Source organism: Electrona antarctica (assembly GCF_951216825.1).
Source record: "Electrona antarctica genome assembly, chromosome: 13".
In the NCBI taxonomy this organism is placed as follows: domain Eukaryota; kingdom Metazoa; phylum Chordata; class Actinopteri; order Myctophiformes; family Myctophidae; genus Electrona; species Electrona antarctica.
The window spans coordinates 1486940-1513067 of NC_136794.1; the positions used below are offsets into that span (position 1 = coordinate 1486940).

At 44.1% G+C, this 26128-nt stretch overlaps 1 protein-coding gene across 1 annotated transcript; it reads left to right on the forward strand.

Moving 5' to 3' along the window:
• Window positions 1-9978: 9978 nt before the first annotated feature.
• On the forward strand, window positions 9979-12708 carry LOC306935571 (uncharacterized protein; the record flags this gene model as incomplete). Its single annotated transcript, XM_079518670.1, has 5 exons — window positions 9979-10106; window positions 10195-10415; window positions 10708-10855; window positions 11426-11532; window positions 12531-12708. The coding sequence occupies exons 2-5, from the start codon at window positions 10204-10206 to the stop codon at window positions 12706-12708; spliced, it is 645 nt and encodes a 214-aa protein (XP_079374796.1). The 5' UTR covers window positions 9979-10106; window positions 10195-10203.
• Between the last annotated feature and the right edge of the window lie 13420 nt (window positions 12709-26128).

Below are 26128 nucleotides of genomic sequence, written 5' to 3' on the forward strand. Positions count from 1 at the left end.
TTAAAATACAGTGGTGGTATATATTTTACTCAAGTACTGTAGTCTACTTAAGTCCGTGGTTCCCAAACCTTTTCATGTCAAGGACCCCCGAATTGACACTCACTTTGTACACACACTCCCTGGATGACAACGATGAACCACATTTTCCAGAACGGCCTGTTATAGCGCCACCATGAGGCAGCTTTTCACATTTCTTACCTAAAACTGCACCGATCTGTGTGAAACGTTGCATGCACACTCCCTAGAGGCCAAGGACAAACCTTTGACCTGCATCTTCCTTTTATAGCGCCACCAGGAGGCCGACTTTTGTAAAACACATTTTTTGATATTACTCCTCCAGATTCTGTCCAAAAATCTCACAAATCGTTACACAGTATCTCTATGGTCATGTGCTCAAGTCGGTTCTGTCCGATATTTCATATTCCATCCTAATTGGCTATGTTACAAACTGTAAGTCTAGGGGTAAATGAGTAAGTAACATGTGACTGAAGAACAAGGAAACCATGCTCAAATGCGAAGTTTTATTATAAAACTATATATAATAAAACAAACAAAATATATATACAATAATGGCTCTTCAAACAAAACAAAATACAATAAAGAAAACAACACCTTTCCGAAGGGTGTGCGGAACAGAATGGGTCAAAACAATATAAGGTAGTTAATTAACAGTCGTGGCACAACGCAGTAGCGGATCGGGGGAAGATCCTAGTGACATTCCCCCCGAGCTGTCAGACACAGACTGACTATGTAGAGACCAGCACACCCCTGGCCAAGGAGTGCGCGTGACCGGCAGCCAATCAGGAAGTCAGGCGTTGATCAGACGCCTGGCTAGAGCCGGCCCATCGTTGATGTACTACAAGGCAATCACAGCCAATCCAACCTGGAATGGAATAGAACACATATAATAATAGAAGGCGCCCTCTATTCCAATATATGGTTCATAACAAGTCTACTGGATGTATAGCTATATATATATATATAATAAGATATATCAAAGATAGGTCTAAACATATATATACAATATAACTATAACAATACCACCAGTTACCTCATATAGATATATACATAATATTAACCAATACATATATATATCTATACTACATCATAACAAAACCAATCATAACAAACTCGTGACCGCAGTCCACGTGACACAGTTTGCCCCGTTTTGAACAAAAGCCTCAAATCATGAACGCAGCGTGCAATTTACGTGAAATCTTTCACACATTTTCTTACTAGGCTGAGGAATATATCCCACCCTTTTCACATTGGCCTGTTATAGCGCCACCAACAGGTTGATTTTTGCAAAACACATTTTTGGAACAAAATGCCTCAAATCATCCAATTGCCATCAAAGGCGTATGAAGAAATGGCACCCTTTTCACATTTTCTAGTTTAACTCTTTATTTATTCTTTAATTATTTGCAAACTTTAGTTACCAGAAGAGTTACCTATATACTGTACTTTGGCAATTTGAAAATAGCTGATCTACGAGCTCACAACGTGTTGCTTTGCAGCACGCTGTGAGCTTGTAGATCTGCAAATTAGAATGTCTGTGTACAACAAGATGGTGAAACGTTCAGTTTGATTACTGAGTGCTGTGTTTGTACAGCAAGTATACTTGCATAGAACGGGGCACAGTTTTGTTCATGAAACAGAATAAAGAGCTAAATAGACAATAGACGAAAATAGAACATTTTGGACAAGTAACATGTTCTACTTTTACTGTCAGTTGTATCAGTATAGGTTCATAACCATAAAGAGACTTTGGACATGTATTTCAATCCACCATGCTGCTTTCAGACTGTATCTAATCCCAGTAGCTTGTAAACACAGGGCCCATAAAGATAGATAAATTTTATAGTGGTTATTCTTTGGGACATAACGAATAGTTGCAACCAACATTTCTACTTGGTGAACCTACTGTAGGATCAGTGGCGTGCACAGACATTTAGAGGGGCAGGTGCTCAAGTGAAAAAAAGGGCACCTTGTGCAGCGCGTGCAACCGGCCGGTTGCCTTAACAGCGTGAGATTCATAGATTGTGGGACCTAAATAATAATTAGAAGCTTTTTATTTATTTATTTTGTTAATTGATCAATAATGGATTTTATTTATAATAATGGATTTTATTTATAACGCACTTTACATTCCATGGAATCTCAAAGTGCTACAGCAAAATAAAAGCAGAAGAAACAACACACCATTAAAAACATCTAATAAAACAGGAACATTTAAAACATAAGGAACATTTAAAACATAAGGGTAAGGCTATAAAAATGCTTTGGTAAAAAGGAAAGTTTTTAGTCCTCTCTTAAAAGTGTCAACCGACTGTGGGGCTCTCAGGTGGGCGGGGAGAGCGTTCCACAGTTCGGGGGCGACCGAGCAGAAGGCCCGGTCACCCATGGTGTGTAGGTTTGTTTTTAAGGGTTTGAGGAGGTTGGTGTTTGAGGAGCGGAGGGAGCGGGTAGAGGATTGAACTGTGACAAGTTCCTTGAGGTAGGGGGGGCATTGCCGTGGATGCACTGGTGGGTTAGCAGGGAAATCTTATATTCAGTCCGGAATGAGATGGGGAGCCAGTGGAGTGAGCGGAGGATGGGTGTGATGTGCTCGTATTTATGCACTCTCATCAGGATCCTAGCAGCGCTGTTCTGAATGTATTGGAGCCTTTGAAGGCTCTTGCTAGGGATCCTGATGAGAAGTGCGTTGCAGTAGTCCAACCTGGAGGGGAGACAAAGGCGTGGACCAATTTTTCAGCATCAGATGTCCCCATGGTCCCCATGGTCCACATACTTTAATCCCCCCCCCCCCCCCCCCCCTTTTTTTGTGAGTGATGTATTTTAAGTACGTACAACTTTTGTAGGTGCTAGACATGTTACACACAGTGGTGGAGAAAGTATTCTGTGGTATTGCTACTTTTACTTAAATAAAACAAAACTCTATGAACAAATAGGCTACTACTAAGTAAAAGACAAAGTAAATGTACTTAAATTGCTATTTGAGCAACCGACCGACCGACCGACCGACCGACCGACCGACCGACAGACCGACAGACAGACAGACAGAAAGACAGACAGACAGAGACGTTGTATAGACCGGTATTTTTGCATGCTTTAAGGATGACTTTCCCTGCATGCCCAACCCAGAGCCGTTGAAGAGAGAGTTACATCACTCCCATTGTAAGAATGGAATGAGGAGATGCTCGTTCCTCAATCTCAATGAAGAAGTTCCAATGTTTGGAACTTCTTCATTGAGATAGAAGGAGTGGACGAGATCAAAGAATGACGGAACTCTCTCTTTCAATAGCACTGGCCCTGCCCAGAGAGAGAGAGAGAGAGAGAGAGAGAGAGAGAGAGAGAGAGAGAGAGAGAGAGAGAGAGAATGGGAAGGACAATAATATTATATTCATCAGGAAACTGACACAGGTGTGACGTGGATTTGGAAGACTATAGAAGATTACAGTATACCCGGAAACTGTAAGTTTAATTTACAATTTTGCTCAAAATGCTGTTGTTACCAGTGGTGCATGTAGTCTGTAGTGTACCATTATACCCTGTGTGTCGTGCCAACGTTTTAGGAAATAAAAGTGTACAGGCTATCGTCTGCTAATCATTTCAGCCATTGACATGTGCGAGTGTATAGCCTATACGTGCGCATGTAGCGCAATAAATAATGATTTGATTTGATTTATTTAGCACAGTATAAAAACAGTAGCCTAAAAAAAGGGAAGATACGTAGAACATTTTTGCATAGTATAAAATGTATACAAAGTAATTAAAAATATGAAAAAACCTACAGCACTGGCTGTTACACTACAGACTGTCAGAATGCACCTGAGAAGTTGTTACTTGTACTATTTGTTTACGTTCAATATATAGTGCGTGCGTGTGTGCGTGCGTGCGTGCGGGGCGTTGCTGAAAATGAGCAGTTCATGTGCTCAGCTAAGCTACTACCCTGGGTAAATAAAATAAAAAATGCCCTTCCCACCGAGAGAGAGAGAGAGAGAGAGAGAGAGAGAGAGAGAGAGAGAGAGAGTGAGTGAGAGAGAGAGAGAGAGAGAGAGAGAGAGAGAGAGAGAGACAGAGAGACAGAGAGAGAGAATGGGAATTCCAAAGGACTATTATATTCATCAGGTTGTAACCAGACTGACATAGACACAGGTGTGACGTACATGGATCTGATTGAATGACAGACATGTTCATCTGTCAAGATTAAACACGTCTTAATTCACCCTTTATTTTATCATTTTATTCTCAGTGTTGTTGTTACACTACAGGCTGTCAGATACACCTGAGGAGTTGTGACTTGTGGGTTATCATCAACATTATGTTGATGATAGTAAACAAATAGCACAATTCATTCTTTAAAACAGTTTTTACAAAGAATATTATTCTTTGTAAAAACTGTTTTAAAGAATGAATAGGTATTATGACTTCAAGGTTCAAGGTTGTACTTTATTGTTAGTTGTTCCATCTCGTGCACAGCCACAGGTACACGAGAGTCAAATTTATGTTGGTTTGGCTTCCTTCAGACTGGACAAATCCTTTTGTCCAAACAGCCTTAAAATGCAGTGGTGGTTTTACTCAAGTACTGTAGTCTACTTAAGTCAGTGGTTCCCAAACCTTTTCATGTCAAGGACCCCCGAATTGACACTCATTAGCCTGCGGACCCCTATTTGAAAAGATATGCCAAGGAAGCCCCATAAGAGAATATTTGTACGGCTCTGGCAGTGATTTTTCACAGATTCATTTCAAGAAGCCCCAGGTTTGACCTGAATAGTCTACAACACCCCCATGTAATGACATTTCTATCCCTGGGACCCCAATTTATATTGTACAATCAAATTTAATTTAACTTATTATTATTCTTTATTATTTATTCTTTAATTATTTGCAAACTTTAGTTACCAGGTCCTATACTGTACTTTGGCAATTTGAAAATAGCTGATCTCCGAGCTCACAACGTGTTGCTTTGCAGCACGCTGTGAGTAGATCTGCTTATAATACATTGTGAAATGGGACCTTTTGCATAATGAGCACTTTTACTTTGGGTACTTTAAGTACATTTTGATGCCAATAGGTTTATACTTTTATTCAAGTAAATGTTGAATACCGGACTTTTACCTTTAACAGAGTATTTCTACATTGCTATATTTGATACATTTACTGAAGTAAAACATTCTTCACCACTGTTTCAACATGAATGTCTGTGTACAACAAGATGGTGAAACGTTCAGTTTGATTACTGAGTGCTGTGTTTGTACAGTAAGTCTGGCTCTCTGTCCCATAAGAATACGTCTAATAAGGAAGTTCAAAGTTCAGAGTGAAGATAACATCAACACTGTAGGCTAGTTACTGTACATGAAGAACTCAGATACTTAATTATACTTGCATAGAACGGAGCACAGTTTTGTTCATGAAACAGAATAAAGAGCTAAATAGACAATAGACGAAAATAGAACATTTTGTAACATGTTCTACTTGTACTGTCAGTTTCAGTATCAGTATAGGTTCATAACCATAAAGAGACTTTGGACATCAATTTCAATTGCAGCCATTTAAACTCCACCATGCTGCTTTCAGACTGTATCTAATCCAAGTAGCTTGTAAACACAAGGCCCATAAAGATGCAACCAACATTCCTACTTGGTGAACCTACTGTAGGATCAGTGACATTTAGAGGGGCAGGTGCTCAAGTGAAAAAGGGGCACATTGTGCAGCGCGTGGAACCGCAGAGCTTGTAGCTCTGCCTTTTCAGCAACGATAGATTGAGAAGTTGCATGCACTGATGCACATTGGAATACGTCACGTATTATGTGAGACTATTCAATCGATCTGCGGGAGATATTATAACTAAGCTTCCTCCCCGCAAATATATATCATATGCGGGGAGGAAGCGTCAGTGAATCCTCGCTATGAGTCTGGCCGCGCCAGGCTAGCAGCTGACGGCTCCCGTGTTGTTTCGACTCGGTGCAGACATGATGCAAAGGTATCGCATTTGGGTTTAATACAATGCATTATTGACAGATGCATTAAAATGTAACCAAACTTTCCACCCGTTCCACCCACGGCGCAAGTTACCATGAGCGTCAGACCACCGTGGCCCAGTCAGTTTAGAGTTTATTTGTCCAGTCTAACTTCGAAGAGAGGGGGAGAAAGAAAAACAACAAAAGATAGTCTACTTGGCAGCCCTTGTGCATGCAAATTTATGTTAGTCGCAAACTACAGCAAGCCGCCTTTGTTTTAAATTGTCCCCCATTCGCACGTCGGCAAAGACGTTCACACCTACGGCTGGAGATGCGCGTTTTCAATACCGGCGACCCGTCTCACCGTGCTGCGCGCATTACGTGATTAAATAAAATGTGGTATCGGATTGGTGCGGGGCGTACTTGCCGATTCCGATATGACCAAATAAGGGCATATCGGAGGGCATTCCGATACAAGTATCGGTATCGGGACATGCCTAATTATAACACTTGTTACAAATGTTCATAACCATGTAAAACTCCTCATGAACACATTTGTAACGTATTATAACTGCTAGTCATAATGCATTATTAAGCTCAATGGATCAGCACATTACCAGTAAGACGCCTGAGGGCGAGAAACGACCTCGCCCTGGAGCGTGTGTTGTGTGTACAGGGTTTGATGAGGTCAGATCAACATATGGAATGTCAGAACAGGTCAGCTCCATATATGGAGAACTAAGGGTGTCTTGAGTGTACATTAATGGTAATTAATTTTCGGGCCTGTTGAGAACTCTAGTTTTCGCCGGCTGCCGGGCGCGGCTGCACTAATAACTTTGGGGCAGGCCCGCCTAGAGTTTAAATGGACAGGTATCAGTCAAAAGGGAGACATCGAAGAGGAAGGATGGATGGGGAAGGATCAACATATGGAATGTCAGAACAGGTTATGACATATATCCATATACTAATATTGATGACATCAGGGACCTCCATATATGGGCTTAATTGCGACAGCAGGTCGCATTTACTATATGATTTGATCCCTGATTTACTATCATCCCTGATGATGTCATAGTGATGTCACGAGACCTGGTCACAATATATGTGGGCTTTCCCCATGTACGGTGATTGTGGGGATTGTGAGTGAAGTGACGTAATGTGACAAATTGAGTTACAGAAATGTATGGGGATTGTGAGTGACGTGACAAAAAACACACGGTTTCATAGTTAACTGCGACCTTCTGCCCTGAACCTTAACAATTACACACAGGGTGGAAAGTTTTGTTTTCTTCATGTATCTATACTACAATGAAGAAATAGTAATAGAAAAGTAATAGAAAATAGTAATAAGTCATGTATTGACATTTTTATTCAAGCAAAATTACAGATGTATTGTCATCAAAATGTACTTAACATATCAAAAGTAAAAGTAGCCGAATCATTCTGCAGAATTTTATTTAAAATAAAATAAATGTCAAACATCTTTCAAACATAGCCAATCTGCAAGCTCACAATGTGAACTCTATAAGTAACTCAGTAAATACATTTTCCTCTGATGTATTGAAGTAGATAGTGAAGTATTGAAACATATGGATACCAGTATTCAAATGAAGTAAAAGTGCCTCAAAATGGTATTCAGTACTTGAGTTAAATGTACTTACTTTCTTTCAAGCAATGATTACACAACAACCTTACATTTTTAAAACTGAACCTTTCTTCAGTTAAATACATAATAAATGTTTGAATAAATGTATTGAACACATTTTCTTTGTCAACCCACAGCTATTCTGAAGCAAAGAAATGGATCCGGTAGCACAGAGCATGAATAATGAGCTCCGAGAGGTTCCACCAGGGACCACATCTGTCCCAACAGAAACACATCTCATAATACAGTTCATTATGAGTGGCGACCTCAAGAAGTTCAAGAAATCAATCCGAGGCAAAGACATCAATGGCCTTTACCCATGCAAAGAGCTCCACTATCATATATGTCCTCTAAGTGCTGCTGTGGCATTTCACAAGGAGGACATTTTTGCCTTCCTTCTGAAAGAGCGTGCAAACCCAAATCAATTATCCACAAATAACTGGACCCCTCTGCACCATGCCCCCTTTTACAAAACACCACTTGAGTTTGTGCACAAACTGCTTAAAGCAGGAGCAAATCCAAATGCTACCACAAATGGTCCCCGCGCTATGACACCAATTCAGGTTGCTGCCATCAGTAAGAGAGATGATATTGTGAAAGTCCTGAACAAAGCTGGAGGGATTATAACATCAATCTCTGCTGAACATCCTGCTCATGTTTTTCTCAATTCACAAATATCTGACATGATGCATAAGCTTGCAATGAGCGACGGTGACTATTATTCTAAAATAAAACGTTTTATTGATCTGGATATTGCTTTGCAACAGAAAACACCAACAGAAGTTTTCAGCATTTTTGATCGTTATATGCTGGAGGAGGAGCCTCAGACCCATCTGACCATGATTGACACAATTTTTAGTGTTGGCGGACCATCAGAACAAGAGTATCAGCAGAGAACTATTATTTGGTTGAAAGACAATAACAAGGTGAACTTCTACATTGAAAATGCAGACAAGCGGCTTTTAAAAATTCCCAGTGCAACCAACACTCATGTGGTTGTTCAATGTCTATCTGTAGTGTTCTGCACAATGAAAGAGATACCCAGTGAGGTATCAGTGTCTATGATCCCCAAGCTGCTGAAACTCCTTTCCACAAGCACTCAATTTCCTGATAGAGTCCTACAGAAACCTTTTCTGGCAACTCTATACATGATCGCACAAAAAACTAAAGTCAAAGAGGCCTGGAATCAGAACCTCATTGATACATTGTGCACAACGATTGTTCCTTTTGTGAAGACAGAGCACTCCCCTGAGATGAGAATGTATACATATTGCATACTGGCAAACCTGCTTCCATGTGAAAATGCCGCTGACATCTTTGCATCAGTGGGAATAGATCATGTGCCTGAGGATATAATTGCTTATGCAGAAATGTACATGAATGACAAACTGACAGAACAGCTTACAGACATGAAAACGTATCTAAACACACCAAGCTCAGAGCGTGATGTTTCCACAACTAGCAGTAGAGAGCCATCAGGATCCAAAAAGAAGAGAAAAAGGAGAAGAAAATCAGGAAAGCAAGAGGAGCTGAAATATGAAGTTTATGTTGATGCAGATAAGCCAACAACTGTTCCTGTTGAGGAATCTGGTCTGACTGAAAGTTCACATGTGCAACCAATCCACCCCATAGCCAGTGTGTCACCAAAACCACAACCTATCCACCCCGTAGCCAGTGTGTCACCAAAACCACAACCTATCCACCCCGTAGCCAGTGTGTCACCAAATCCACGGAAATGGCACCAAATCAGTCAAAGATGGGAGAAACAGTTAGAGAAGCTTGCAGACATAGATGAAAGTAAAGTGATCAAAGTTGGGAGTCTTGTGTTTGTGAAAGATAATGAATTCCGCATCGCAAAGGGAAGTGATGGAACTGAGGTCTTCTTGGGGTTAAGAGATGACGGCACTGAAGTCGCAGTTAAGAGAATGTCAATATCCAACTACGATGTGCTGAAGATTGAGGAAGGCTTTTTACGTCTTCCAAAGCTCGATCATCCTTCGATTGTACGATATGTTGACTTTGCAGAGGATGAGAACTTTGGTTACCTTGCACTTCAGTTATGTGAATACACACTGGAAGAATACATCAAATGTGACTTTCCTCAAGACGTCCTTAGTGATTTGAGGAGGGATCTTGCCAATCAGGTTCTCAATAGCTTAAGTGTTCTTCATTGTCAGAATCCTCAAATTCTCCACCGGGATATCAAGCCCCAGAATGTCTTGATTGGTAAGATACATAAGAAAGTAAGACCTACAGTATCAGAGACTGAAACAACATAAAACATATTTTTTCCATCAATCTTAAACACTTATATATACCAAATGTGTCTTGCAGATGTAAAAAACAGGGCAAGATTAGCAGATTTTGGAATAAGCCGCCGTTTACCCAAAGGACAAACAACCCTTCGAACAAGCAGTGCAGGAACGAAATGCTGGAAGGCAAAGGAGACTTTGAACGAAGACAGTGAAATTGCATATAAAAGAAGCACTGATATCCAGGTTTCTTAATAATTATTTTGTCTGTGTGCAAAAAGTCTAATACATGACACCAGCATGTCATCTTACTCATTTTCATGCTCCTTTTTAGGTGGCTGGGATGTTGACGTATTACATCCTTTCTGGAGGACACCATCCATTTGGCACCGGTGTTGAATGTGAATATAACATCTACAAAGGATTCTACAACCTAGATCACGTTCAGGATGTGGTTGCCAAGGATCTCATCGAGAGGATGATCCATGAAGACCCAAAGAAAAGACCTAAAGTGGAGGAATGCTTGGCTCATCCCTACTTCTGGACAAACAAAAAGTACTAAGTTCCATTGTATAAAATAGTAGTAGGCCTAGTAGTAGTAGTAGTAATAGTAGTAGCTTTAATCAATACTTCATAGCATGGCTTAATCACAATCACAGCTCATTTTAACCTCTTCAGCTCTATAGTTTCAACAGTGCAAGCAGATCTACAAGCTCACAATGGGTCACATTGCAATGACACGTTGGGAGTTTGTAGATCAGCTAATTTGGCTAATTTTGATCCAACACTAAGTTTTCTACCACATGTTTTCTTTTTCTCAATATGTGTGCTTTGTAAATTCTTCCAGGAGAATTGATTTCCTGCAAAAGGTTGCAAATGAGAAGGAAATCGACAAGCACTATGAAAACCCTGAGCGCCACAACGTCATGGCTGTGTGGAACCAGTGTGCTGAGGAGGGACTGTTCAGCACATGGAAACACACCATGAAACACAAGGTGACTAAATCATGTTTATAATACACATCCATTACACTTTACAATTTAGGCATATACGCTCTTAATCCAGAGCGACATACATTAAGCAAGAACAACACATGGTAATGCATCCTATAAAAATAGTCATCAAGAATCATATGTAAGCTAATATCTATATAATGAAACAATATGCATACATAAAATGCTATCTAAATTACATAAGTTTAGCCTTTGCATACGCCTGTAAGGTCATCAGGGCTAGTGCAAGTGCTACGGCAAGTGTCACAACTCACAGGCTAAAATGGAGTCTGAAGAGGAGTGTTTTCAGATTAAATCATATGTATACTGTAGGCCATTAGACTAAATCATGTAGGGTTCAGGTGTGTCTATTAGACTAAATCATGTAGGGTTCAGGTGTGTCTATTAGAGTAAATCATGTAGGGTTCAGGTGTGTCCATTAGACTAAATAATGTAGGGTTCAGGTGTGTCCATTAGACTAAATAATGTAGGGTTCAGGTGTGTCCATTAGACTAAATAATGTAGGGTTCAGGTGTGTATATTAGACAACAGGTCCGTTTTGTGTTTTTCCAGTTGCAACAGGAGGTGTTTGAGGAGATGGACAACAGGAGGAAGAGGTTTCCCTACCATGATGATGTGTTTGGACTGCTGCGCTTCATACGCAATCTCCATCAGCACCAGTACGTTGAGTTTGAACACAACAAAACACAAAGTGGTGCAGCTAAAAATCATTCTCTTAACCCATTTAGACCTGAGGCCCATTCTAAAAACATCTAAATCTTGACCTAAAGTTTAATGAAAACGTTCAAATGTTTTAAAAAGAAAATGACCATGAATGTATGTTGTTATATATAGGCCTACTGTACAAAGTGTACAGCAACAGAAACCCAAAAATGGGTTCCCGTCTTGAAAGGTATAGTTACAAAAAGTGGTTCTTTAAGTTTTTTGATTGATTTAATTAGACATAACAGTAAAAACAGCAACAGAGTTCAGTCAAACACTTATTCCAAATGGGATAGTACCAAAAAAAAAGTTATTGCGGTCTTGTTTCCATTTAGGCCCTATGCAATCACTTCATAGACATGACAACAATTCAATATCATCAATTTCCATTTCTATTACCTACAGTGTGATCACTTCTCTGGGTGTGGATCCAGTCAGACAGATCTCATTTATAAAGCAGCAGTTACACTACAGTATAGACAGATGTCAGGGGTTCATCATAACATGTAGTGTTCAGGGTGTCCATCATAACATGTAGTGTTCAGGGTGTTCATCATAACATGTAGTGTTCAGGGTGTTCATCATAACATGTAGTGTTCAGGGTGTCCATCATAACATGTAGTGTTCAGGGTGTCCATCATAACATGTAGTGTTCAGGGTGTCCATCATAACATGTAGTGTTCAGGGTGTCCATCATAACATGTAGTGTTCAGGGTGTCCATCATAACATGTAGTGTTCAGGGTGTCCATCATAACATGTAGTGTTCAGGGTGTTCATCATAACATGTAGTGTTCAGGGTGTTCATCATAACATGTAGTGTTCAGGGTGTCCATTATAACATGTAGTGTTCAGGGTGTCCATCATAACATGTAGTGTTCAGGTTGTCCATCATAACATGTAGTGTTCAGGGTGTTCATCATAACATGTAGTGGTCACTGCTGTGTGTGTTTACAGTGCTGAGGCTGCGGCTGACATTGACCTGATGGAGATGTTTCCTGCTCTCATCGTAAGTGTCTACAAGTTCACTCTGAACCAAGGCTGGAACACACGGATCACCCTGGAAGATTTCTATGCAGCAAAGTCCACAAATCACAGCTTGGACGACACCCTGGGCAAACTCTCCCTGTCATAACTTAATGGGTTGCCCAAAAGGTAGATCGCAATCTACCAGTAGATCACAAAGGCTGTGCAGGTAGAACACATGACATTCCTCGAAATATATAAATATAACAAAAATCACAAAACTCCTCAGCCCACTAAACCAGAATCAGAATAGGGTGGACGTGGTGTGTTTTTGCTAGGATGGAACTTACCAGCACTCCACTTGCCTCCACACTTCCACACTTCCACACAGACTAGTACTCCTCCTTGGGTCTATAGGCTCATTATCCGGCCTTCAATGTCTTCACATTATTGTACAGTTAATAAAACACATTATTCAGTGTAACGCCAGCTCCGCTATTCAGGTATATTTCTCTCAGGTAATTTTTTTTAACGTATTTTTAGCAATGGGATTTTTTTTGGGGTAGATCTTGAAGAGCTGGACTGGTCATTTTAAAAGTAGATCTCAAGTCAAAAAAGTGTGCAGGGTGGAGATAATTTAATGACATGATTGATTGAAAGCTGCTAAATTCATATATGATTGTTTACAGATGAAGAGATTGATTTAATTTAATAGTCTATTGATATTGATTTGATTTAACATAGATTGACATTGAATTGAGACTTTTATTTTTGTATTGCCCCCAACCAAAGGGTTATAACTCAAGAAACTTCATGTCCCACAATGCTTTGCGGCTAAAACCAGATGTTAGTAAAAGAGCAGCATTCTATTGTTGTTATTCAGAGATATTGACCAATAGCATACAAGAGAAAACGCATGGATGCCAAATGATGCCAAAACATAATTTCTGTACTATTTTGTGCCTTAATTCCTCGATTCCATTTGTAGTCCATGGAATGTGTTGTTTTATAATCTATACAAGCAGCACATTTACTGTATGTAACACTGAATTAAATAAAGAATGATATAAAATATATCTAACGTTGTGTACCGATATCTCTCTGTCATGCAGATCAGAGGTTCACAGGTTGAGACCCAAATGTCCCAAAATGTCCCGGGACCCGTACTAGCTCAAATAGGTGATCTACAAGCGTGCAGCGCGTTACTTCACGCAGCGTTGCACACTTGTAGATCAGCTATTTTCACTACTTCTTAATTATTATTAGTTAGTTAGTTAGTTAGTTTGTTTTAAAATGTATATTGCTGTTTTGTTTTTTTTACTTTTTTTTTATTTAAAAAAATATTTTTAATTTAAATGTAGGAAAATAAAATGGGATTTCTTTTTTACCATAGACCCATAGAAATGTGTCTCTGACCCACAAATGGGTCCCGACCCACTGTTTGGGAAACATTGTGTGTCATTATGCTCTACATTAAATATGAACGCTGTCTGTGGAAACCTGCGTTTACTTTTTATCATTTAAAAACAAATACAAAATATAAATACAAAAAATCACACCTGTGTGAACTGAGTGGTGTAAGGTTTTATATAGCATGATCAGCTGTGGTCTGACGTTAATGTCTGACGTAATGAAATCACACCCGGATGTGATTTCACAACTGGCTTTTTTTGTGCAGAAGAAATGAGCATGGTTGCTACGGTCATCCAGTTCACCCGGGTGTGATTTAATTACGTCAGAAATTATTTTGAACATAGCAACCATGCTCATTTTTTCTGCACACAAAAGCCAGTTGTAGGAGTGGTTTACACCACTCAATAAAATAGTGAACATAGCATACCTGTAAGACGCCTGAGGGCGAGAAGGGCGAGGTCGCATGCACGCATCCGCCTCGTTGATGACAGACTGCCGGGCGAGCGCTGGCGCTTTGGCATGGTCAGAACAACATGGAATGAATTATGTACTGGCCATAAAAGGAGCATATGAGTGTACAGGGTTTGATTCCAAAAACAGGAACACGAGTGGAATACAGAGGACTGAACCAACCAACGTTTTGGACCACAGGGAATAAAGCTATTTTCAATCAGTCATAATAATGGACTGGACAAAGACATTCTCTCAGGTTTTCCTCGGTCACGACTCACGACATGCTGAATTTCAGGGGGAAACATTTACATATGTATTTACTTAGCGTTACATGACATTAAATCCACCACTGACTTTAGCACTGCACAACAGACCATATGCTAGTATAGTGCAATGGGTTTTGGTTTGGCCTGTAGCGCCATCTGCTGGGTCACATGTCTAAAAGAAAAATAACTTGTTTTTCCAGTACAGTGGATGTTTGTGTTATTGTCTGCTATTAGTCTCTCTCGACGGTTGACTAATTCAAAGGAAAAGAGGGCGCTGTTTCTCCTTTATTTGCCGATCAGCTCTCAGATTGGTCTGCTATATTATAACAGTAAATGTCATTGGATCATCTCTGTGCTTCATGCATTTTTGAGTGGTGTAAACCACTCCTACAACTGGCTTTGTTAGTTTACGTGTCTGTCTGTCTGTCTGTCCGTACCAAAAAAATCACACCCGTGTGAACTGAGTGGTGTAAGGTTTTATATAGCATGATCAGCTGTGGTCTGACGTAATGTCTGACGTAATGAAATCACACAAAATATGTTAAGTAAAAAAAGCTATCATTTTTGATAAATGTATGTATCACACCCGGATGTGATTTCACAACTGGCTTTTTTTGCGCAGAGAAAATGACCACGGTTGCTACGGTCATCCAGTTCACCCGGGTGTGATTTAATTACGTCAGAAATTATTTTGAACATAGCAACCATGCTCATTTTTTTCTGCACACAAAAGCCAGTTGTAGGAGTGGTTTACACCACTCAACCAGTTGTAGGAGTGGTTTACACCACTCAAAAATGAGCATGGTTGCTATGGTCACCCAGTTCACACGGGTGTGATTTTTACATACATGTCTGAATAGAAAGTCACAGAATAATATCACCCCAGGGATTTTTTTTCCTATGGCATATTGGGCTGGTTTCCAGGCTAGCTCTAGTGTCCTCTCATCCTTCTGTATATTGTTGCTTATTAAGAAAACAATTTTCCATTTTAAAGTGCCAATGTCCAATTTTATTACACTTCACACTTTAATCTTATAGCAGCTGCTCTTGTCCAGAGCGACTTACACATACTTTTAATTTCAAGAATCGAAGTATATCGAAATGTAAACAGCAGCATATTGTATCGTTTGACTGACTTTGTATCGTATTGTATCGTTTTGCAATGGAAATAATCGATTGTATCAATTCTAACTTGCTAAGTAGGCTACTTGTCTTTAACGTTGTATTTAGCAAATTTAAGAAGAAAAAAGAAAAAGAGGGGTTTATTTTACTTTTCCATTCCTTTATCGCTAGACTTGGTCTATCGATGAATATTCTCTGTACAGTATGTGTTCATATCAAGGTGCGGTTTTGTCTATATGTGTTCAAATATAATGTCCATGTAGGCTATTTGCCAGATAATCACTGTGTTTACTTTATTATTTATAATACATCTTTCCCTTAAACAACCTGTGCTATCCACATGTTTCACATGTAGATTGTAGACTGAATGTAGACTCGGAGAGAATATATTGATTCAAAGAAACTATCTACCAGATAAAGAATTAACCTATAGCATCTATCTTATCTAACTATAAATCTCTGTGTCTCTGTGTGTACAGTACGTACGTCTGTACGTCTGTAATCCACGTAATTTGAGAACCGTTCGCCCCACCGACTTCAAATTCGACACACGCGTTCGGGTTTCTGACATCATTTGACACCATATTTGGGCATGCCTGACAAAGAACTCCATATATGGGCATAAAAGGGACACAGACATAATTCTGGGTGGGCCATGCATTTCCAACGTGCATCGTTCCAAGTAGGCCAGTGCCCAACGGGCACTGATCTATACATGCACCAAGTCTATATGCATGTATGTACAGTATGTATGTACATCTGTAATCCACGTAACTCGAGAACCGCTCCCCCCACCGATTTTCTAATTCGACACACACGTGCCACACTCCCACAGAGAGAGCAGTGCTATAAAGGCCAAGGTAAACTTAATTAGAAAAAGCGATTGAAAATAAATGAGTCTTTAGCAAGGATTTGAAGGTCGTCAATGACCGAGCTGAGGAGGGGGCAGGGCGTTCCAGAGACTGGGTCCGGCCACAGCAAAAGCCTCTCCTTTGGTCCTGAATTGTGTATCGGGCACAATCAGGAGAGACTGGTTAGCCGATCTTAGGGCTCTTGTTATGGGACATATGGATTAATCAATTCCACCAAATATGGAGGGGACAGGTCATTTTGGGCTTTAAAAAGAAACGTTAAAATCTTCAAATCAATCCTAAAACGGACAGGGAGCCAGTGGAGGGAGGCGAGGACTGGGGAGATATGGTCACGCCTATTCGTAGGCGAGCGGTGGCGTTCTGTGCGAGCTGTAGACGTCTAATTGCTGACAGGTCAATGCCTGCGTAAAGAGCATTACAATAGTCGAGTCTTGATGATATGAAAGCGTGAATGACTCTCAAGGTCAGTACGGGGCAGATAGGTCTTTACCCTAGCCAGAAGCCTTAATTGATTCATTCATAGATCTCCATATATGGAGCTGCCCTGTTCTGACAGCACAATGATGTTCTGGGTGGGGCATTCATTTCCTGTCACGTGTAGGTGAGGTAAGGACCGAAACACAGGACAGCCAGGCATGTAGTGTTCAAAACCATGAATTGGTGTTTTAATACAGAAGACAGGTGAACATGAACAACTTAAAACAGACTGAAACAGGTGACAGGATACACTGACTCAACAAGGACTGACTGGGGAACAAGACTGATATACACATGAGGGTTGAATACAAAATGAGACACAGCTGGAGCAAACAAACATAGAACCATACAAACTAGACCAGGGAACAAGACATAGAAATACAAGACCTAGACTGTACAATGAATGACAAAAGTCTGACTGTGACATTTCCAACTTGCATCGTTCCAAGTAGGCCAGTGCCCAACGGGCACCGCTCTAGTCTCTCTTAAATAAATGACCTCATATCTAAATCACTTTCTTAACATTTGTGGTGGAGAAAAACCTAAAACTTGCAAAAATAATAACATGAGAACAAGCGATGTATCTGCATAGTAAACTAGAATCCATTGAAGAAATATAAAGTGCCAAGCAGCAGGGATACAAGGACAGTTCATTGTTTTAGTTGAATTATTAAATAGGTTACTAGAATTGAATAGCAGCCATTGTTGTAAGCTTCTGTCAGCTTTTTCACTATAGTGTAGATTGGGTTGATAACATTCACAACGCACATAATAGTAAGCATAGTAAGCATGAGTACTGTATGCATGCACCTACAGCGTATCACTGTTGTACAATATGCTATGGCTATGAGTCAAGATTACATTTTGCAATAGAATCCAAGTTAGTGCCGTGTGTGCGTGCGCGCGTGTGTGCGCGTGTGCGTGCGTGCTCGTGTATGCTGTGTTGAAAACGTATTATGCACCAGTGTGCCTAAATATGGAAATGCCTGACATCACAGTACCGACTACCGACATATTAAGGATATGTTCTTGCTCTTACATAATCTACATAAAGTGTTTTTGGATTGGCCCGTTGTCTGCTCTGATGTAACGTCATTTACTCTCATTAATTAGAGATGCAATTTTTCCATCCATTTGTCCAGAGTCGAATCCTGGGAGGTTAAAGTTACAGCAGAGAGACTTCTGAGACTTCTCTTTCCTGGTGTGGCAGACCGGCCTAAAAGTAGAATATCTCACCCGAGTCACAAGGAGTAATTCCCTTTGGCTTAGTGGTTAAGATGTTGGTTTTCCACGATGGAGATCCCAGGTTCGAATCCCGGGCGTTGCACCAGATTGCTTTAACCCTATCCCGAGTCCAGCGCGGAGATATAATCCCCCCCATTCCAACCTGGTCCGTATGGTCTTCCAGGGTGGGGGGGGGGGGGGGGGGGTTCTCCTCCCAGCTGGAGATTAAAGCCCCCACCTGGTCCCTACGGTCGGCCAGGGTGGGGGGGTCTCCTCCCAGCTGGAGATTAAAGCCCCCACCTGGTCCCTACGGTCGGCCAGGGTGGGGGGGGGTCTCCTCCCAGCCGGACGTGCACCACAGAACTCCGTAGGGAGACGGCCAGGAAACATCCAGACTAGATACTAGACGCCCAGACCACCTTCACTGCATGGCTCCTTTCCACGTCAAGGAGCACCAGCTCTCCATCATGATTGTGCTCGTATTAACCTCTCCCTAATGCTGCGTTCACACGGGCAGATGAAACGACGCAGTCTACCTACCGTTCATTGTCAATGGAAGCCAATGATGCATGTAGCTGTAGGTCTTCGAAATCGTCTCATCTGCCCGTGTGTGTTCGAACGCACCATAAGTCACGCCAGCCATTCATCTCAGCCGGCTTAATGTCTGCCATCTTGTTCCTTTGGTCGTGATGACCCACGTTTCACGACCATATAGGTGCGGGTATAGCAACGAAGACAGAGGCTCAGCTCTCTTTTCGTGCAGTTCGGTGAGTGAACGCAGGAAAAAATCCTGCTCCGTCTTTCCCCACACGCGAACAAGAGCGTCAGATACTTAAACGGCCTCACTCGGGTCATTCTCTATACCTGCAGTGGAAAATCCTCCAGATTCCTGCCGAGAACCGTGGCCTCGGATTTAGCTACTTCATACTCGACAATGCGAACTGATCCGGCGAGCACCGTACGTTGCCATTTTTCCTCTTTCGTTCAAATAAACAGTTAATTCACCGGGTTCATGTGTTTGGTCCGACGGAGCATTGGTCCGAACGACAACCTACCAGGTGCAGCACACCTAAACCTAACCCCAACCCTCTCCCAACCCCCAAAGCACCTCGGACCAATGCTCCTTCGAACCAATGCTCCGTCGGACCATAGTATGCCTCCCAATTCACCATCATGTATAAACCTGTTTTGTTACATGCAGATCGCATATACTGTCTAAAGCAGAAAAAGAAGTAGAAACCATCGTTTTGCAACTCCTTTCCATCAGCGCTGTCGTTGCCAGCGTTTGGACGGTCGGGCGACCCGTCTTTTCACGTGGACCGGCGGACAGGCGCCTCAAGTCCACGTAGGTCATAGGTCCAATGCCAACGTTGACTACAACATTGACACGCACGGTGGTTCTGGGATGCTCCGACCGACTTCACACTTCACACTCTGCACGCTTTGTTCCTCAACAATACAACAGTCTTGAAGTTATGTTGGTCGAACGGTTCACAACATAATGCCAAAGAGAGACACAAATACTGTACACACTCAATTTAGATTTGTGTAATTTATAGATGTAACATAATAATGTAAACCCATGAATCTGTGTGTGTATACGTGTCTGTCTGTCTGTCTGTCTGTCTGTCTGTCTGTCTGTCTGTCTGTCTGTCTGTCTGTCTGTCTGTTTGTCTGTCTGTCTGTCTGTCATAGAGCTCCATGTACTGACTGTTGGTGTGTCATAGACTGGCCTCCTATAGAGCGTCGCAGTCCCGCCCCCTTTCATGATGATGCCAGGCCCAGGAAATAGTTCCCAATGCATTTTTCCCATAGACATTTCAAAACGTATTTATTTAAAGACCTTATAAGCGTCGTACAAAGCCCACTCTTGTCGTGACAAATCATGACAACAAACACAATATTTTGGACCAAACAAATAATTACAAAGAAGAAAAACAACAAAAAACCTGCCGTTTTCTTCTTCTTTCTAATTATTTGTTCAGCCCGAAAATGTTTGTTTGTTGTCATGGTTTGTCACGACAAGAGTTGGCTTTGTACGACGCTTAAAAGGTCTTTAAATAAATACTTTTTGAAATGTCTATGAGGAAAATGAACGGAGAATCATTTCCTGGGCCCTGGTAGGGGGCGGGACTGCGGCGCTCTATAGTACTCTGATAATGGTTACTGACAACAGATGTACAAGGACGGATGTACGTTTTCACACTTGCGTGGGCCTTTGTGTCTGTCGCTTTGGCTGGGCCGATCAACACCAAATTAAATTGTACAAATGGCCAGTAGGCCAAGGAAGCCGAACCGCAGATCAGTATCAGCAGAATGGATTGCAATGGAAAAAACCCCCAAGGGGATTTTTGTGTCATCCTTTTGGCATAACGTTTTGACTGTACTACACGCACTGTTAACAATGTTGTTAACCAAGTAGTCAGTCAATCAATCCATTCATCCTACTGTATATAAAAATCACACCCGTGTGAAGTGAGGGGCGCTCTTATCATCGTACTGTGGAAGTTGAGGAATGAGACGAGCAGACGGAGAATGTGAGTCTCTGAACTTTACTTCCAACAAACAAACAACAACAATACACAGGTACATCACTTCCCTTTATCACTTCCTACATCCTCCCGTTACCACCCAGCCAGTGCTCAATCTGAGGTGAGAGACCCCATCTAGTGTTCACCACACAGGCCCCCCCCGAACCTTCAGAATTGACCTGCAGTGCAAAACATCATTATACAACCCCCCAACACAGTGTGTCTAGTGTCTTTCAGGAGGTCTGACCATGCGGCCATACCGGCTGTATTTCACAGTCGCAGGGAATGTAGAAGGGGCAGGGGTAGGGGCAGGGGCAGGAGGTCGTCCACGTCGACGACGAGGCTTCGTCGGTGGAACAACAGGGGTAGCCACGGATGGGGGGGACGGGACAGGGGCAGACTTGGGTGGACGACCCTGGCGTGGGGGCTGCGCCAGCTCCACCGGCTCGTCTCGGACCACATGAGCAGGTTTAAGACGATCCACTGAAATCTGCTCTTTATTACCCCCCATGTCTACCACAAAGTACTTGGCCCCCGCTTCGAGGACTCGGAAGGGCCCATCGTAGGGAGCCTGCAGTGGAGAACGGTGGGCATCGTGACGGATGAACACATAGCGGGCCGCCATCAGGTCCTTCGGGATGTAGGAGCGGGGAAGGCAGTGATGTGCGGGGAACGGGGCAAAAGTTCTTGCAGCGTCCCGACCGGCAGAACGATGAGCTGCAGCGGACCAAGGGGCAGAAGGCTCAGCGAGGAATTCCCCAGGGACCCTCAGCGGCTGCCCAAAAACCAGCTCGGCTGACGAGGACTGCAGGTCTTCTTTGGGGGCCGAACGCAGGCCCAACATGACCCATGGCAGCCGGTCAATCCAGTTGCTGTCTGTGAGCGTGGCCCGGAGAGACGCCTTCATGGAACGGTGAAACCGCTCACACATCCCGTTGGCCTTAGGATTGTACGCCGTGGTGCGATGGAGTTTCACTCCCAGGCTCTCGGCCACGGCGCTCCACAGCTCCGAAGTGAACTGGGCCCCCCTGTCCGAAGTCAAATCCAATGGCGTGCCGAACCGTGTCACCCAGCCGGAGATGAACGCACGGGCAACCTCCGCAGACGTGCTAGCCTTCAGGGGAACCGCCTCCGGCCACCTGGTGGTCCTGTCCACCATAGTGAGAAGGTATGTGAAACCTTGGGACGGGGCAAGTGGGCCCACCAGGTCCACGTTGACGTGGTCAAACCGCCTCTCTGGAATAAGAAACGGCTCCAGGGGGGCCTTAGTGTGACGGTGTACCTTGGATCGCTGGCATCCCACACAGGACGCTGCCCACCCCTTTACTTCCTTCCTGAGGCCCGGCCAGACGAACTTGGCCCCCACCAGCTTAACCGACGCCCTCACCCCTGGGTGTGAAAGGGAGTGAATGGCGTTGAAAATGCGGCGGCGCCAGCCAGTTGGGACCATGGGGCGGGGCTGGCCTGTGGAGACGTCACAGAGGAGCGTAGCGCCACTGTCATGAAACGCCACATCCTCCAGCCGCAGTCCTGTCACGGCCGTCCTGAACGCCTGGAGCTCCACGTCTGTGAGCTGGTCAGCGGCCAGTGCCACATAATCGATGCCAAGGTGCACAGGACTGATGTGCCCCCGAGAGAGGCAGTCCGCCACCAGGTTGTCCTTACCGGCCACATGCTGAATGTCCGTTGTGAACTCTGAGATGGCAGAGAGTTGGCGCTGCTGCCGCCCTGACCACGGCTCCGTAGTCTTGGCCATGGCAAAGGTCAGGGGCTTATGGTCCACAAACGCGGTGAACTCTCTTCCCTCCAGCAGGAATCTGAAATGCCGTACAGCGAGGAAAAGGGCCAGCAGCTCCCTATCAAACGTGCTGTACTTCCTCTCTGCGTCCCGGAGCTTCTTGCTGAAAAAAGCGAGGGGCTGCCAGGCACCGGCCACCCACTGCTCACAAACCGCTCCTACTGCGTAATCGGAAGCGTCGGTGGTCAGGGCTATAGGAGCAGCAGGGGACGGGTGTGCTAGCATGGCAGCTTTGGCGAGGGCCGCCTTAGTGTCCTCAAACGCCTGGACCCGCTCCGGGGACCAGCCCACATCCTCATTGTCCTTCTTCCCCTTCAACGCCTCGTACAAAGGATGCATGAGGTGGGCCGCGTGTGGTATGAACCGGTTATAAAAGTTCACCATGCCCAGGTACTCCTGCAAGGGCTTGACCGTGAGGGGGCGGGGAAAAACAGCAATGGCCTCCACCTTGGTGGGCAATGGCACAGCCCCCTGGGGGGAAACGTGGTGGCCGAGGAAATCTATAGCCGGCAGGCCGAAGTGGCATTTAGCCGGATTCACGATCAGCCCGTGCTCGTTGAGTCGCTCAAAAAGCTGCCGGAGATGTGTCTGGTGCTGGTGTGCCGATCCGCTAGCCACCAAAATGTCATCCAAATAAGTGAATAGAAATGACATGCCACGCAGCACCGAGTCCATCAGCCGCTGGAATGTTTGCGCTGCCCCTTTAAGGCCGAATGGCATCCGTAAAAATTCAAACAGCCCAAACGGAGTGATGACAGCAGTCTTAGGCACGTCCACCGGATGGACCGGCACCTGGTGGTAGCCGCGCACCAAATCCACCTTAGAAAAAATGGTGGCCCCCGCCAGGTGGGCAGAAAAGTCCTGTATGTGTGGGACTGGGTAACGGTCATTTGTGGTAATATTATTCAAGCGGCGGAAATCAACACACGGCCGCCAATTCCCATCCGCCTTGGGGACCATGTGCAGAGGAGAGGCCCATGGGCTGTTAGATCGGCGCACAATCCCGAGCCGCTCCATTGTAGAGAACTCCTCCTTGGCTATTGCCAACTTGGCCGCATCAAGACGGCGCGCTCGTGCAAAAACGGGTGGCCCAACTGTGGGGATGTAATGCTCCACCCCATGCTTAGCGACGGCAGCGGAGAAGGTGGGCACGGTCAGGGCAGGGAACTCGGCGAGGAGGCGCTGGTACACATCCCCCGTGGCGAGCAAGTTGGCCAGGGCAAGCGGCCCTGGCCCCCCCAGTGTGCATGGATATGTGGCAAAAGAAACAGCGTCAATCAGCCGACAGTTGGAAATGTCCACTAATAGCCTGTGAGCACACAAAAAATCAGCCCCCAGTATAGGCACTGACACAGAGGCAATGACAAAGTCCCAGCAGAACTTACGTCCATGAAAACACACTGTTACATCCCTAGTGCAAAACGTGCGAATAGGAGTGCCGTTAGCAGCGTCAAGCGGCGGCCCCTGTCCGTCTCCCAACGCGTCCGCTGATGATGCAGGCAGGATACTCAGCTGGGCGCCAGAATCCACAAGCAGGCGCCTACCCGACAACGTGTCCTCAATGAACAACAGCTTGTTGTTGCTGGCGCCAGCGCTCACAGCTGTTAATGAGCGCTGGCTCGTGCGTTTCCCTGCTCCACCCAAGAGCATGGCTGAATGCACCGCTGCGCCTTGTTGCCAAAACGGCGATGATAATAACAAAGTGCGCTACTATTACCATCCCTCCGACGTTCAGGCTGAGGCACCGCAGCCGCCACATATTGTCGGGAGTCGCGGGACGCCAGTAGTACTCGGTCCGCCTCTTCTGCTAACCCGCGATAATCCTTGGTGCGCACCAGTGGCGAGGTGGCCAAAGCCGTGCGCACTGGAGTGGGAAGCTGCCGCAGGAAAAGTTGGATGAAAAGGAATGTAGTGTCACTTGAACCGATCAGTGCCAGCATATTCTCCATCAGTTCCGTGGGTTTACTGTCTCCTAATCCATTCAGAGACAGTAGGCGCTCTGCGCGCTCTTCGTCGGATAGCTGAAACAACTGCAGAAGCTTATCTTTGATAGCCACGTATTTGCCGGCCGCTGGTGGATCCCTCAGAAATCCCATCATACGGCGGGTGGTGGTGGAATCCAACGCCGCGACGACATGATAATATTTTGTCTCATCTACCGTGATCCCTCTGAGGTGAAACTGTGCCTCGATATGCTGGAACCACGGGTCTGGATCGTGTTGCCAAAACTCTGGCAGTTTAACTGTCGCCGCATACACAGCGGGAGCCGGCGCAACAGCCTCATCCATAGTAATTCAATTTCAAACGTTCAAGGTCACCACTGTGGAAGTTGAGGAATGAGACGAGCAGACGGAGAATGTGAGTCTCTGAACTTTACTTCCAACAAACAAACAACAACAATACACAGGTACATCACTTCCCTTTATCACTTCCTACATCCTCCCGTTACCACCCAGCCAGTGCTCAATCTGAGGTGAGAGACCCCATCTAGTGTTCACCACAGTACATCATTATCAATTCATACACCATCTCATTCCGGCCAATCACAATTTGCAGCCCTCACCTTCGTCTGCAAAGTTCGTGTTACGCAAAGTTTGTGTTTGCACACACACACTAAAGCTGGACATAGGAGGGCTCAAAAATGTCAATGGACATTGGGTCGACAGCAAGCCCCAGTGAGGCTCTTCAACGTTGAAGCACTCGGCCCTACTGGTCAGAGGTGGGACTGCAGGAGGACCCTTGGAGTTATGTCGAGGAAACTGGGTTGCAGCTGGGGTTTAACATTGAGCGCTCGTTTGCACTTTCCGCATGTTGGACACCAAATTGTGGTGTCCAAATCGAAAAAATGCGGAAGTAGACGGTTCTTCCGGGTGCTTCAAAACGCCACTGAGCAACTTCCATTGAAATTAATAGCGGGGGGCGGGGCTGTCACTCTGGTTCAGTCTCTATCCTTTTATTACGTTTCGGTTGACAGTGGACAATGGGCATCACACTGAGGCTGCCGCATGACAGCCCTGCTTAAAGAAAACATTGGAAAGACTTGGCTGCTATGTGACGTCATTTTTGCAAGCCGGACGTTGGAGGGGATAGCGCCCTGTCAAAAATGTTAAAGGTTGCGAATCACGGGATCAATGGATCCAAATTGTCTTTATGTCAACGGGGGGGAAAAAAACAGCAGAGGAACCTGGCACCGTTGGCAGTGATGTAGCGTTCATGGTGCTGGCGTCGTGTCGTTAGCATTATGTAGTAAAGTATCCCCAGAAACCCGGACGTTTTTTGTAGTAACTGATTCTCGAGATAAAGAGAGACACATACACAAACTTAGATTTGTGGAATGTATAGATAGATTATAATGTAAACCCAGGAATTCATAATTATGAACCCATGATGGATCCATTCGGAGTTACAGAACATTGAGAATTAGTGACTTGTC